This window comes from Daphnia pulex, chromosome 3, assembly GCF_021134715.1.
Source record: "Daphnia pulex isolate KAP4 chromosome 3, ASM2113471v1".
NCBI classification, from domain to species: domain Eukaryota; kingdom Metazoa; phylum Arthropoda; class Branchiopoda; order Diplostraca; family Daphniidae; genus Daphnia; species Daphnia pulex.
Window position 1 is genome coordinate 12,842,459 of NC_060019.1, and position 15,030 is coordinate 12,857,488.

Below are 15,030 nucleotides of genomic sequence, written 5' to 3' on the forward strand. Positions count from 1 at the left end.
TTGTATTGATTGGATTCCCGAGAGAGAGTGAGAGAGAGAATCTTTGAACAGGCGCGATCGATGGTGTGGACGCTGAAGGGGAAAAAAAAAGTAGAACAAAGAAAAAAACTGATTCGTGGATTATAATGCCAGCCATGCGTTTTTTATTGATGTAATTTGGACAACAGAATATTCTAATATCGCCCCAGTCCAGTCAACGCGTCACCGGAAGCCCAAAAACACGTAATGCTCAGTGGGCGTTGCATTTCCCTGTCGCACAACACGAACATCATCCCATATTTAGGGCACGCAGTAGTTTATATTACAATATTTTTCTATGATTATTTCCTAATCTGCTGCTGCTTCTGACTTGATTTCCCGCCTTGGTACATTCATCCACCCTATCCCGGCCAGAAAACTATTATTAATCCATCATGTCCTTTATGTCAGTTGTCCTCGTATTTCCCTCCGTTATGCGAGTAGGACGTCATCGTCTGAAACTCCGCCATGTTTCAGTATGTGTCATTCCCCTCATTTTCTTTTTAGTTTCTCTTCTGTGGCAATTTTCGTCTGCTGCTGCCAAATTAAAACGCATTGAAACCACCACCACCCAGTTCAAATAGAAGGAAACTTTCCCAAACTGTAAATGATGTTTGACGCAGCAGCAACTCAGAGCCAGTGGGAAACTGAAAGAAGATCCAGTCTGGGCAGATCGATAGAACCAAGAGAATAAAGAACGTACTGTTGTCAGGCAGGCCAAAGTTCGTTGGTGGTTTGTTGGACGGATGCCCGCGCCCTATTCTTAAAAGGAAGTCGAAATATAGAATCAAGTGTTATACAGCGACTGTGTAACTAGAGAATGGATCCCGGGAAGAATAAAAAGTCTATAGAACGGGTAGTTAACTTGACAGCTGACAAAGAAGGAAAAAGGAAATGAAAGAATGGACTAAAGAAGAAAATATTCCAAGAGGAATTCGATAAATATGGACGGGAAACTTGATTAGAATAGACGTTGTAGCCCGAAATCTGGCCAAGACCCTTTCATTAACAAACACTTGTACACAAGGAAACGAGAATTTGTATTGGATGAAAGTGAATAAGTGCTGCCATACACACACGGTTAATGAACAGTAAAGTTTTGGTTTGTTTTTGTTGTTTTTTTTTTCTGTAGATTCCAAATTGACGAGTTTTTTTTTTCTTCTTTCTTTTACCACACCAAACGCTACTGGGCCTCAGAATGGTAGTTAACATACACAAGTGGTACGATATTGAAATATCAAATAGGGGGGAGGGAGGGATCGCGATACGAAAGATTCATATGTTATGCGTGAAAAACAAAGATGGGGGGGAGGTGGCGAGAGACCAGACAACTCGATGGCTTCTTCCAACTTGTTTTTGTTCTGCTTTTGCTTTAGAAAAATTTTCCTTGTCTTGTAAAAAAGAACGTTTGGCCATTGAGTTTCTTTTTGGAGAGATAAATTGATAAGAGATTCGAAAACATTAAGAAAGCGACTGTGCAGCCCTTGCACTCGATCAAAAAGTCTGAAGGGCCGAAAAACCATTTCCTACAGAATCTACTTGAATCAAGTTGGTAGATCAGATGCAAGACAAAAAGATATCCAATTATTGAGCCAAACAAACAAGAATATTACTGCAGAAATAATAGATGACAACATTCATTTGGGCCGCTTTTCTCGTTCGAATGAAAGGGAGATTGTGAGATTCGACTGGAAGTTTTACAATTCTCTTATCTTGTCCTCAGAATTCTGTGCGTTTGCAGGAGAAAAGCAGAATGAAGGAGATGAAGCAGAGGAATTGTTTGCGAATTAAAAAAAAAAGATCTCAGGTTTGACACAGAACGACACCCACCCCATCCCACAAAAATACCGTACGAACAGCAAATTGACATCCATCAGGTTATAAAGAGATAGGTATAGATAAGAGATTAAAGACTTTAACGACGCAAGAGATGAAAAACAAATGTCAAAAAGCTTGTGTGGTAAAACTTCTGAATACTAACGAAAAAGAAGCCATGTTTCCTTTTGCCGACATGGTAGTTTTTCAAGATATGAATTGATGAGAGTTTGGAGGGGGGCAGAGAAAAAAACCAAAGCGATAAATGTCCAAAGAGCCAATTAATAAATATTTCAAAAAAAATGTTTCAGGCTAAGAGGAAATTATATAAGTTTTAGCGGGATTATCTGACAACGATCGTGTGTATAATGATGTGAGGGCAGTAACTAGAATGGATTTCCGAAACGAATGAAGTTTAGAAATTTGAACGCAAAAAAATAAACTGGTGACCACGATAACGAACTTTTTGGGGCGTTTCTGCGCCGTTAGATATTAAAGAAATTTTTCTTAGTCGCATCGCCTTACTTTGTGATTTTTCTTTTTTTCAAAAAAATGTTTTCTTCTCTTGTTTTTGTTGTGTGTGGCTGTTGGTTCAGTTTGTTTTTCCCCCCCTTAAGCCTTAAAGTCCTCAATCTTACGAATTGCACAACAGAGCAACATGGAGAAGATCATTCCGAGCAGCTCGATGATACCAATTCCGATGCCAGCGGCGAACACGTAGGTGAAGTACTGGTGGATCAGCGATTCCAACTTTGGTGCGCAGCCCTAAATAAAAAAGAAAACAGGAAGTTGGTTGTAAAGTCGCTGCTCATTAAGGAGAAAGTCTTGGTGTAGACAAGACTGGTGTGCTGGTACGTACGTCGGTATAAACAATGCCCAGGGCGGAAGCGGCGAAGCCGAGCGAGCCGAGCTTGCGAGTAACTTCACACGCATCCGAGTCTGGATCAGCGCAGCAAGACTTGGGTACGGAGTAAGTAGGCGCCAGGGCACTAATGCCGATCTCGAGCGGCGACTTCTCACCAACTCCATTGTAAGCCGAGTTTGCCCAGCTGGCGTAGCTCTCAGCACCGCAGCACTTGAGGGTTTTCTGGATCATGTCGAAGGTTTTGGTTGTCACATCGTCCTTGCCATAGTCACGACGGACCGTGTCCCGCACGCTCTCCTGCACAAGTTTGTTCAGGTCGGCGCGGTTCATGTAGGCCCAAACGCCGGCGGCAATCTCAGCCACCAGGATGATCATCAGGAAGACAAAGAACTGCACAAACGACCGGTATTATGATTAACTGAGCTAGTTTTACCCCTTTTTAAAAGGTTTCGTAAAGACATTCGACACTCACGGTTCCCAGCAAACATTGGCTTTCACGCAAGGCTCCGCAGCAGCCAAGAAATCCGATGACGGTCATCAAGGCTCCGGCTGCCAACAGGATGTAAGTTCCGGTGGCGTAATCTTGGGCACCTTTTGCCATGAAGACGACCGCTTGATCGAAGAGCAGCCAGATTGACAAGGCCAACACGCCAACACCAGCCAACTGTAATCCATCAAAACAAAATGCGTCACGCACACGAAATGAATCAACACACACAAAAACTGCACGAGCAAAAATACCGACACTACGTAACTAACGGGTGGTGTCGGCACAAAATTAATGGAGAAATAATTACGCGCAATCTAGCCGTACCCATCCTCTAGCTAGCACCCAACCACCACCAGCCGTTAGCCAATACCCAATTATGGAGGCATTCGTCACTGCCTGCATAGTGAAACATCATTTCCGCAATACCACTTCCTCTTAATCCCGCTGCCGGGCACGGCACAAGTCTCTTCTATACCTCTTCCTTACATGTGTAACGAAATCAACCGATCGATGAATCCACGAATCCATCACCCATCCCTCGCCACCATACTGTGAAACTCTATCGAAGAGTGTGTGTATGTATATATACTACTCCGGAAAGTGGTGCGATGAAGGATGAAAGAGGAACAGAAAAGGACGGACGGAAGAGAGAGAAAGAGCTCACGCGAAGCTCCCTATTTTCTTATGGTGGAAAAAAACAAAATCGATAACAGTCTGCTGGTGATACGGTTTCAACTGTTCAACAGGCCTCTTGATTTTCGACTCGCAACTTCCTATTAATAATGCGTTTGGCCCAGATGACGTAAATTTGGCCTTTCCCATGGAAATTTCGCTATTCAATTTTCGTCACATCTGATAGAAAAAAAAGGCCTTATTTCCTTTCACTATTCAGAGGATACAAGGCCAGAACACACAGAAGACCAAGCATGATACTCCTAAATCCTTGTACAACCACCACCATTTCAAAAAAAGCCAGCGTGCAAAGGCTGGCCTTGGGGCACTGTACTGTGGCCTTCACAAGAGAAAATACCTGTTTAAAACAATTCTGGATTTCCTTGAATTACTCAGTCAATTTAAATGATTGTTCAACCGTTGAAAAATTCAAGAATATTATCTTACTTGACCCATATAAACTGACTCACTGCCCTCGATAGAAGTTTAAATGATTGCATCTTTCCATGAATAGCACTAAATTCAGTTTGATAAAGTTAGCTTTGAATGTGATTATGACAAAATAATTCTTAAGTTAGTTAGATGGACATAACTCGAGGACATTGCGAAATAATTACCCAGAAGATGAGGTTGACAAAGAAGACGATCCACTTCAGAACTCCATAACAGCCACTCAACGCCATTCTTGATGAAGATTGATATTACTCGTTCGCACTTGTACAAACAGATAAACGGCAAACAAGCCAAGAAGTGTGCCTATCTAGGATCGAATCGAAAAACAATCTGAAATCTGTTGAGAGAAGAAACCAAAAAATGTTGAACGCTAGCTGATTTGGTCACGCTCGGGCAGGAAGTCTCTAGTCTCGACGACGCCCAGTTGCAAACATTGCTCGAGGGCTCTTTCTCTATACCCAGCCCCCAAAAAGAAGATGCTATGCTATGCCATCTAGTGTTTGTAAGCGCATATGCAAACTATTTTACGTTGCCTTGTGTTTAAATTTAAAATTTTATCGTGAAATACTCTCTTTAGATTATTAAGTTATTGAAATTAGTATTAATTACATTAAAAAATTCTCTACGATTTTGAAAATAAGGTTTCTATTTTCTCAATTGATGCATTCATCGAGCTTGCAACGCTGTATCATGGCTGTATTTCGAAGAGAAGACAGAACAGAAGACGAACGAAAAAAAGACCGCATAACCATAGCCTACTTTATTATAGGAAGCCCAAAGGAAGGATATCTCTCGCGTGTTGGAAAAGTGAAGCCTACTTTGCTCACCTTTCCTCCGATTTCGCATCTTCCAAGTGGACCCAGGGGGGCCATCTGGTGAGCGAAATAATGACACGCCCTCCGAAATTTCGAATGTTATGGTTTGGGGGGAACCCTGTAATTTATGAACGCACCATTAATATGTTGCCGTGAGGGATTTGAGGATTTCATGACAATGTTACATGGAACTGTGGACATTATTGTTTAGTGAATGGCCCTTCGTAGCCATTTAACAATCATATCGATAGAAACGTAAACGAATCCGTGTTTTCAAATATCGCCACTAGACGATAAATTGGCTCCCGTGGGTCCACTTAGGGCGGAGCCAAATAAGAGGAAGGGAACCCAAATTGGCTTCCAAAAAAAGCCCAAACCGTTGGGCTTCCTATAATAAAGTAGGCTATGGCATAACTGAGGAACCAAAAGTTGTTACGAGTCCCTCATTTCAATAAAAACAACATTTAAATTTCTGTGTGATTATCTAACATAATACGAGGTAAATGTTAACCAGCATTTCTGGCTTGCTTAACTAATCAGAAGGAAAGACTTGTTTAAAATATGGATTGGATTGGTGTTGGGATGTGGAAGAATTTTAATCAATTACATGTGTTTTTGATTGTTTCTTGGACTAATTTGATCTTAATTTATGAGCAATCTATTAATAGCTTGATCCACTTTGTTTGAAGGCACTGTTGTTTAATTTATTTTATTTATATCAGATGGCTGATGATGCTCCTGGTATGGATGTGGATGAGGAAGAAGTAGAACAGCCTTCATCATCCAATGTAAAGGGTGATAGAAAACGCTTTGAAGTGAAGAAGGTAACATATTTATCTGAAATTTTATTAATAATACAAATAATTAAATATTTGATGTCCCTTTTTTTTAGTGGAATGCAGTTGCCTTGTGGGCTTGGGGTAAATTAAACTATTGTCACTAACTTGTTATATGTGCTGATTTCTAATCACTGTTCTTAGATATTGTTGTCGACAACTGTGCTATTTGTCGTAATCACATTATGGACCTCTGCATTGAATGTCAAGCCAATCAGGCTTCAGCTACTAGTGAAGAATGCACAGTTGCCTGGGGTGTCTGCAATGTAAGTGAATATTGATTTATATTCCTTTTAGTTCCTCAGAGATGAAAAGCATATTCAAAAAATTCTTTTGATTTACAGCATGCCTTCCACTTCCATTGTATTTCTCGCTGGCTGAAGACTCGTCAGGTATGCCCATTGGATAATCGCGAATGGGAATTCCAAAAATATGGACATTAAGTGGCCTGACGCCTGTCCTTTGTTTTTTGTGGAATTCTTTTTTTTATTAGCGCGTTTCATGTTTGAATACCGTCACTTCTTTTTTTTTCTTTCTCGGAATCTTCTGAAACTGGCTGAATTTTCGTGGCTAAGAATTTCAAAAATAAATGTGCCCTTCAACTATTTTGAAAGTACGAATTACATGACGTAATATTGTAGGTAAAATCGTGGAATTAGGTTGAATATTGTTCAAAAAGAGTGGTGGAGAAGTGTTTTCGAAACTTGTGGTCCTAAATTTCGTATTAATGATTTTTTCTAGTTTTAGGAAAGGGCAAGTATGCAGAAAAGTTTGAGACGTATTTTTAGTTCATCAACAAACTATATCGTTTCGACATGGGACTTCTCCCGGGACTTCTGTTATTACTAAACGGATTAGTTGACCAAGGAAAATCCCTGGATTTATTGTTTTAACCTTAAATAACATGTATTTTTAGACGTGTTCTAGACGTCACCGATAAAGGGAGTGGCTTAGTTACGTCATTGAAAGTAATAACACTTCGAGCAAGGTAAATACAACTACCAAAAAGGATAACAAAAACATTCAAAACTGCCGTAGGCAGCGAGTTTACGTGGGTTGCTGAAATTTCGTGGCAACCTTTTAGATTCTTCAGTGATGAAATCGGCTGACGTGATAGGAGTGGAAGAACAAAAAACAATTGAAGGGAGTGGTATTAAATCAGTGTTTTAATATAAAAAAGTAATACTATCCAACACAAATTCGTGAGTGAGCGCTCTGGGGCTTTACTTTCTTCGGGTCATAGTGGTTAGAGTCATGGCTACGAAATAGAACTCGAAAGAATAATTTGACTTTTGCAGCAGATCATAGGCGCTCTGACGTATCACACTGGTATTACAGCTCCTCTTAAATTCCAATTGTTGATTGGCGAAAGCAATGAGACGACTGAGGCTTTTTTAATGAATACATATTTTACATTCTTAATGTAATGTACTTAAGCTTTGCGTTCATTTGTCCTTCCCACGACGAAAATTCCAATGCAACCTACGCTTAACCTCACCCTTCACCTACTCTACGCCTTTTGTACCGCACCTTGACTAGATATTGGCTACTTGTGCGATGGATTTTTTACTGGTTCGAAGAATTTTATCTGAGTCATGATTTTAAATGTCGTCAGTCCCAAACAGCTCATCTTTTTTCCCACTTCTTCTTGTGCTTCTTATTCTTCTTTTAGACAAGAGAGCTAGATGACTTCAAAGCGCAAATGGCAACACTTATCCGACATCACTCTTCCAGCGTATGAGTTATCATGATTTGCTATTTTTTCTTATACATATTACATTCTATTAGGTTTATTCGACACAAGATATGCATCACTTATGGGGTCATATTTTTTGCCATCAGGTGATCTCAGCTATCATTGTCCCTAAATCCGATGAGATGAGCTGAGCATTTCGAATCTTCGATGTCATGATTGAAAAACGAACTGTGTTTATTAGTATTATTGATCCCTGAGGCTAAGGCTTTAGCCTGCCGAGGGCCTTAACAGGGTTCCCGTAGAGCTCAAAAGTCTCCCTGGAAGGAAATGGGAAAAGGCGGAGCTTAGAGAGAAAAACTACCCCCACGTGACCGAAATCTGGCCTTGCTATTGGCTCCCGTCTCGATTTACCGATCGATATAAAATCGGAAATTCAGTGAAGCCTATACTCCCTGCCACGCGATTTTCAACTCACGGTCCCACATTTTTCAGTCACCGCCGAAACCTGAAAATGGAATTGCGTGGATACCCAGGGGTAGTTTTTGTGATAGAAATGTAAATGTAAACAAACAACAGATTTAGAATGCATTCGAAGATTCGTGTATTATATTATCAAAGGAAAAGTAATTCAAAATGTTTTCCATGCCTAACAAAAATTGGCGTTTACTTCCGAATTTTATTTAAGTTAATATTTAATGTTTCGGTATTCCCAAGTTTCACTGTATTCATTCAGCTTTTTGTTATGTCCTAGTCCTAGTCCACAGACACATACCAACAGTTGCTTCCATTGAAAAAAAAACGATTAAACATTCAGCAACTTGTGTCAACAGTTAAATAATTGGTCTCTTACTAAATTAAGTCATTTCAGGAACTCAGCATGTTCTTCAGTATATCGAAACAGTGCCAACCCACCTGTGCCAAACTACATGTTTACAACTGGTAATTCGTAATCGCCCAGATGCAGAAAAGTTTAATCTTTAAACTGAATTTGTTCTACAGGAGTAAATGTAGCATGGATCAACTTACAGTGACCAACTTACAGTGACCAACTTCCAGTGACCAACTTCCAGTGACCAACTTCCAGTTACCAACTTGTGGCTAGAGTCGATACTTACAAGGGTATTAGTTGCAATGCTTCCTGACATGGCAAATTATTCCATAGCAGAAATAGGTGAGACACACACATAATCATTGTAGAGTCTAATGTTCTATTTCTATACATAATTTTTTCATCATTAGATGCTATGTGTCGAAAAGCTAAAGTGTTTTTCCACTGTGATGGAGCCCAAGCTCTAGGTAAAATTCCAATTGATGTTGAATCGATGTCAATTGATTTATAAAGGTATTTTACAATTTAATATATGATTGTTATTTCGATGTAATTCACTCTTTTTTCGCATCATTATTTTCTTGAACTTGAACAAAAGGTGTTGGTGCTCTTTACGTGATAGGCCGACCACGGGTTAGGATTGAAGCTCTGCAAAGTGGAGGTGGTCAGGAATGAGGGATACGTGGTGGAACAGTTCCTACTCCACTGACAGAGTGACAGTTGGTTTTGGCGCAGCATGTGAAGTAGCTCAGCAAGAACTTAAGGTTTTAGTTCATGTCATAGTAGTATCCATACATAACTAATTGATCAAAACCATGTTTTAGTATAATCATGCCAGATTAGTTAACTATCGCAACGCTTGATCGATCAGATTGGTAATAGTTTAACACATGTCGTACGAAATTGAGATCCTGAACACTCCTACCCAGGTTGTGTAAACCTTTCTTTCGCCTACGTCGAGGGAGAAAGTCTTTTCATGGCCCTGAAAGGTAACTTTAAAGGCAACTTCCACTACCTTTCATTTTAACTAATTCTTTTTATTACGTAAGACGTGGCACTCTCAAGCGGAAGTACTTGCACCTCAGCATTGCTGGAACTTTCATATATTTTGCGGACCATTGGCGCTGAAGAAGATTTGGCGCATTCTTCTATTCGATTTGGAATTGGGCGATTCACCACCGAAGCTGAGGTTGATTACACGGCAGAAAAGTGTATTCATCAAGTATCACCAAACTTCGAGAAATGAGGTATATACCGACCAGGTTTGGAATTCCCAGACAAAAAGTTTATTTTACTTCCGCTAAAAATGTTAATTTGTCCTTCTTCCTTATTTGTTTATTTTTGTCGAAATGAAAATTTATAAATGCAACGTCGTTCTTTTTTTTTTTATGGTCAGTGTTTTAAAAAAGTAGAAGAGTATACAGAGTACAATAAAATAAAAAATTACAGAGTAAAATAAAAAATAACGACAAGAAAATGAAGCACAAGAACAAGACTGCCTAATTCCAAAATTCTTCCAAGATAGCTCTGTCACTTAGCCGAAGGCCAACGCTTGCAACGCGAGCCCTAGTTTAATGTAATTCATTATTTGTATATTACTTTTCTGTTTATTTCAACTAGTTTATTTACAAACGAGTAGTCTTTGGCATAATTAAGTTCATATATAAAAAAAGCGACATTAAGTGCAATTATTTTTGTTGATTTGGCAACTCGCCCCTTTAAACGACTTACACCGGTAATACGTTGCCAAGGTTTTCGACATTACATGGTTTATTTACATTGTGTTGCCTTTTGAAAATGGAGGATCCAGAAACAAATAACATACATTCAAACATAAAATGGATTCCATTAAGTATCACAGCAGAATATCCTGAAGGTTATTTTGTGTAATTTTAGTTTTTTAGTGGCTTCTCATTATTATTGAATTCTGATTCTATCATGTAGGTGATCTCATTGGAAAACTGCTAGCGTTTTCTTCTATGGTTCCTCATGCCCTTATTGTCAGTTTTATAACATTGATATTGTTTAGAAGAGATTTGCATACGGTAAATCAGTATTCACATGTGCGTGGAATTCTAAATTTGTGAATGTTTTAAACTTTGTTCTTTTTTGTAGATATCATACCTCTTAGGACTGGTGTTAAATGAAGGCATTAATTACGGTATTATTTCTTCCCAATTTCTGTTAAAACCCACATACATTTATGTTTTTAAATTTTAGTGCTCAAACATACTCTTCGTCAGGGAAGACCATTAGTTAGACCTAGCCTCTTACATGAGTATGGAATGCCATCATCTCACAGCCAGTTCATGTGGTTTTTTACTACCTACATGTTCCTTTTTATTTGGGTACGCTTGAGACACATTAGCTACACAAATACCATATGGATTTGCATCTGGAAAACTGCCATCTCAGTAGCATGCCTTGTTGCATCTATCATTGTTGCCATAGCAAGGTTTTATTCTAATTCTTTGTTTATTTTACTTAAGTGAAAAAAAATACTTAATTCTCTTGCTTCATTATTAGGATTTATCTTCAGTACCACACTGCTTCCCAAGTAATAGTAGGGGGATTACTTGGATCTGTTTTAGCAGTTTCGTGGTTCTTATTTACGCAATTCGCTCTAACGCCGTGGTTCCCAACTGTTGCATCATGGTTAGTTTTCCTCAAAAGTGTTTCCATGCCGATAACATGCAATATTCATTGTTATTTCTTAGGAGAGTGTGTGAATGGCTATTGGTGAGAGATCAAACATTAATCCCTAACATTATCTGGTTTGAATATACATCTCACCGGAGCGAATCAAAGCACAGAAGTCGAAAATTGGTCTCCATGAAGTCCCAGTAAAACTGGCTTGAAAATAATTTTGTGTTCAGTAGCTGCAGTGCAATTGTTTGTCTGTTTACTGTGCCTACAAATCTGTTATTCTTGAAAGCCGGATATTTCGTGAATATTCTTTTTAGAAAAAACATTTTTGAGTTGTAATAACTCGTGCAAATCATATTTGATATTCCATTACAATGGAATACCTCACAATTACACTGGTTGGAAAAGGGTCAATACTGGTTACAATTCACATAGTGAAAATGGTTTTTTTATTATACCAAATTGTACAATGAGAAATGAGGTCAATTTACATGTTATTCATCATTCAATCCAAATTTAGCCTTCATGCTTTCTATCTCTTCTTTCTTCTTGTCTGTGTCAACCTTTTTGAAGGCCTTTGTAGGTTGATAATAGAGTACTACAAGGTAACGATTGCAGACATTAAAACCAGAAAGATGATCACAAGCATTTTTTGCATCAAAAATGTCTTCATAGACCACAAAAGCTGTTCCTCTGGTTTCTGGAGTGTTCCCTCTATCAAATCAAATGAGTTACAATTGATGCTAACATATATTATCAATTTCTACTTACACTCTGATTTGCCGAATAGCTCCGTATTTTCCAAAGATATCATACATTTCTTCTGATGTAATTTTATAGGGAAGATTTCGGACATATAGGATTCTGTTTACTTCAGGAGGTAACCTCACCTGAAAAATAAAAATATTTAAGAAATGCTCACATGGAAATCTTGATGCACAACAATCTTGACTCAATATAATAAACTACTAATGATAAAAAAAAATTAACACATGATTGCATACGTTTAGCTTTTTCTGCATTGCCATCGCCATTGTTAGGAGTAAAATTCAGTTAAAACAACGAAATCACTGATCAATACAATTCAAAACTGTGCTCGTGAACTTGACAATAAGAACGCCGCTTGGTATTCAAAATGGCTGCATAGCAGACGACGATTCTGAGCTGACAGAATAAACAAAACATTATTTTCGTGTAATTCAATTAATTGGTTTTATGCACTAGAAAATTTGATTCAAATTAAATACTAAAAAAATGTATATATATCTCATAAAAATCTTTTCCTAGCTCAATTTACTCTTCACATTTTAATATTTTGGCAATGCTGATGTTTTAGCAGACGAATTTGTGTCAAATGAGGAATAGCATACTCAAATAAGAGAAAAGGAAAGGGGAAAAGTTTCCACATCGTACGACCCGAATTCCTTTTTCTATTGGTTCGAATATCAAGATATGATGCAGATGGCCACTATTCGAGTCGCGTAAACTGAACTGATTCGCTACTTCCGATATCAATTAAATAAAGGGATTTTTAAGCTTCATCCGGTGCTGTGCATACAATAAAGAATTGCTGGGATATAACTAAAGAAAGCACATTGAAATTCTGCACATTAACAGATGTCTTCTGATCACGAAACACAATATGGTCGCACAATGGATAGTGTAGAAAACAGGGTAACAAATGGCCATGATTCAAGTTCCACAGTTGTTCATTCTCGTAAGTATTGTTATTTTTAATCAATTAGTTGTGATAATAAACAATTATTTTTATTCTACAGCTAGCATGCCCTGGTTTGGAATGGATATAGGTGGAACTTTAGTTAAATTAGTGTATTTTGAACCAACTGACATTGCTCCTGAGGAAGAGAATGTAAGTTCGTCAGAAATTGAAACCTTACACAACATTCAAAAGTATCTCACTAGTAACAATGCTTATGGAGAGACAGGGCACCGAGACATTCATCTGCAGGTGTTTACATCTTCTAATCTTTCCTATTTTATCAGAAATTGATTTCAGTATAATTTTCAAATTTCAGATGAGTTCAATTCCAATGGGAAACAGAGTAGGAACATTACATTTCATCAGATTTCCTACCTCTGAAATGGAGCAATTTCTGCAGCTAGCAAAATCTAAAGGATTTGCCTCTCTGTCCACAACCATTTGTGCCACAGGTGGAGGTGCATACAAGTTTGAAAAAGACTTTTTAAGGGTTTGTACACTTTATGCAGCTTTGATTTCTTTTTCTTTTTTCTTATCTTGTTATACGGTTGTCTGTAGGCTGTTAATTTAAATCTACATAAATCGGACGAACTGGAATCCCTTATCGGTGGGCTCTTGTACATTGAAGAAATTCATCGTCCCGAGGTTTATTATTGGGAAAATCCAACTGACGAAACTAAGTGCGTAAAAAAAACATATGACTTCAAGAACCCATATCCGTTTTTGGTAATTCCATCATTTAAAAACTTTATTAACAAACAAATGACTTTAATTCTGTTGTTGTTACTTTCATCTGATTTTATTTTCTAGCTAGTAAATATTGGTTCAGGTGTGAGTATACTTGCTGTGTATGGCCCAAATAATTTCAAACGAGTCACCGGTACCAGGTAAAACAACGCATAGAAAACCAAAAAAAAAACTCTCAAGATTAATCTCACAGCTCTTTGAATGTTTTGCATAGCTTGGGTGGTGGAACTTTCTTGGGATTATGCTGCTTGCTTACCGGATGCCAGTCTTATGAAGAAGCTATCGCGCTCGCTGCCGCTGGTGACTCAACGAAGGTTGATAAGAAAGTCCGAGACATTTACGGTGGAGACTATGACCGATTCGGGTTGGATGGCAACATTGTTGCAAGCAGTTTCGGTCAAATGAACTTATCTGATCGAAGAGCCGAAGTAACCAAAGCAGATTTAGCCCGTGCGACGCTTGTAACCATTACAAACAACATCGGGTCCATTACGCGGATGTGTGCACTGAATGAAAAAATTGAAAGAGTATGTTGCTGGTCAAATAAGCTTAAACTTGTATTAATTCTGTTGTTTTTTGGGTTTACCAGGTAGTGTTTGTTGGCAACTTTCTGCGAGTCAATACTCTTTCGATGAAGCAGCTCGCCTATGCAATGGATTTTTGGTCCGATGGAGCTTTAAAAGCTCTATTTCTTGAGCACGAGGTAATGCAAAATGATTTCGTAATCGTTTACGTTATTAAAATGTAATTACATTTATTAGGGTTACTTTGGTGCCGTTGGTTGTTTATTGAGACTCGTGCATATACAACCGACATGCCTACCTCCAAAGGAGGGTGACTCTTAATTAGTCATTAGAAAATGACATGCAAGTTCAAAGATACTGCTAGATTTTGTTTTCTGCCAAGGAAATTCCAGCACACATTCTCAGCTCAGACAACAATGTTTAATTTCTCATATTTAGTGTAGTTGCTCATATTTATTGAGCATTTCCTTCTTCTACCATCTCTTTAAGTGCCGATGGCAGCCAACAAAACCAAAAAGAACAGTAGATTTATACGTATCTCTCTTCCAGTTGACATTGATTTTTCTGTACAAAATTTGGGTCTTTATTGTTGTTTCTTAACGAACCAGATTTTTGACCACAGTTTATTAAATATGTCGAAATTGTATAATCGTCATAACACTCGGGGCTATTACAGTTTGTATTGGGATAGTATTTTAGAATATTGTTTTATTTCCTGATTCTGACGAGACGATAAACCCAGTATGAGAATCTAACCTTAAAGAGTATAAATCACAGATAAGCATTAATGGTCTAGATACGTTTCCTCTTCCTGATTTGAAAACTACTAGTCAAAGGTTATAAGATTCGATGTGTACTTTGTCTTCCGCATTTTCTTATCTTGCGCTGAGGAAAGCAAAATCCA

The 15,030-nt window shown here is 38.2% G+C and overlaps 5 protein-coding genes across 5 annotated transcripts; 3 read left to right on the plus strand and 2 right to left on the minus strand.

Moving 5' to 3' along the window:
- Positions 1-1,039: 1,039 nt before the first annotated feature.
- LOC124191325 (CD9 antigen-like) lies at positions 1,040-4,821 on the minus strand. Its single transcript, XM_046584493.1, has 4 exons — positions 4,478-4,821; positions 3,171-3,362; positions 2,693-3,088; positions 1,040-2,598 (listed from the first exon to the last, which is right to left on the minus strand). Exons 1-4 carry the CDS (start codon positions 4,541-4,543, stop codon positions 2,446-2,448), a joined length of 807 nt encoding a protein of 268 aa, XP_046440449.1. The 5' UTR covers positions 4,544-4,821; the 3' UTR covers positions 1,040-2,445.
- A 195-nt stretch (positions 4,822-5,016) lies between these two features.
- LOC124190041 (RING-box protein 1A) lies at positions 5,017-6,570 on the plus strand. The gene is made up of 6 exons (XM_046582561.1): positions 5,017-5,055; positions 5,537-5,627; positions 5,851-5,952; positions 6,021-6,048; positions 6,109-6,230; positions 6,309-6,570. Exons 3-6 carry the CDS (start codon positions 5,851-5,853, stop codon positions 6,405-6,407), a joined length of 351 nt encoding a protein of 116 aa, XP_046438517.1. The 5' UTR covers positions 5,017-5,055; positions 5,537-5,627; the 3' UTR covers positions 6,408-6,570.
- Positions 6,571-8,185: 1,615 nt separating this feature from the next.
- Positions 8,186-11,549, plus strand: LOC124190034 (dolichyldiphosphatase 1-like). Its single transcript, XM_046582550.1, has 12 exons — positions 8,186-8,283; positions 8,520-8,599; positions 8,660-8,831; positions 8,900-9,002; positions 9,088-9,253; positions 9,314-9,478; positions 9,539-10,365; positions 10,434-10,534; positions 10,605-10,650; positions 10,710-10,944; positions 11,016-11,144; positions 11,207-11,549. Exons 7-12 carry the CDS (start codon positions 10,287-10,289, stop codon positions 11,334-11,336), a joined length of 720 nt encoding a protein of 239 aa, XP_046438506.1. The 5' UTR covers positions 8,186-8,283; positions 8,520-8,599; positions 8,660-8,831; positions 8,900-9,002; positions 9,088-9,253; positions 9,314-9,478; positions 9,539-10,286; the 3' UTR covers positions 11,337-11,549.
- Positions 11,550-11,567: 18 nt separating this feature from the next.
- LOC124190039 (splicing factor 3B subunit 6-like) lies at positions 11,568-12,299 on the minus strand. The gene is made up of 3 exons (XM_046582560.1): positions 12,140-12,299; positions 11,907-12,025; positions 11,568-11,849 (listed from the first exon to the last, which is right to left on the minus strand). The coding sequence occupies exons 1-3, from the start codon at positions 12,167-12,169 to the stop codon at positions 11,630-11,632; spliced, it is 369 nt and encodes a 122-aa protein (XP_046438516.1). The 5' UTR covers positions 12,170-12,299; the 3' UTR covers positions 11,568-11,629.
- A 175-nt stretch (positions 12,300-12,474) lies between these two features.
- Positions 12,475-14,819, plus strand: LOC124190032 (pantothenate kinase 3-like). The gene is made up of 8 exons (XM_046582548.1): positions 12,475-12,852; positions 12,914-13,104; positions 13,172-13,345; positions 13,414-13,581; positions 13,666-13,742; positions 13,817-14,129; positions 14,192-14,305; positions 14,364-14,819. Exons 1-8 carry the CDS (start codon positions 12,753-12,755, stop codon positions 14,445-14,447), a joined length of 1,221 nt encoding a protein of 406 aa, XP_046438504.1. The 5' UTR covers positions 12,475-12,752; the 3' UTR covers positions 14,448-14,819.
- Positions 14,820-15,030: the final 211 nt, after the last annotated feature.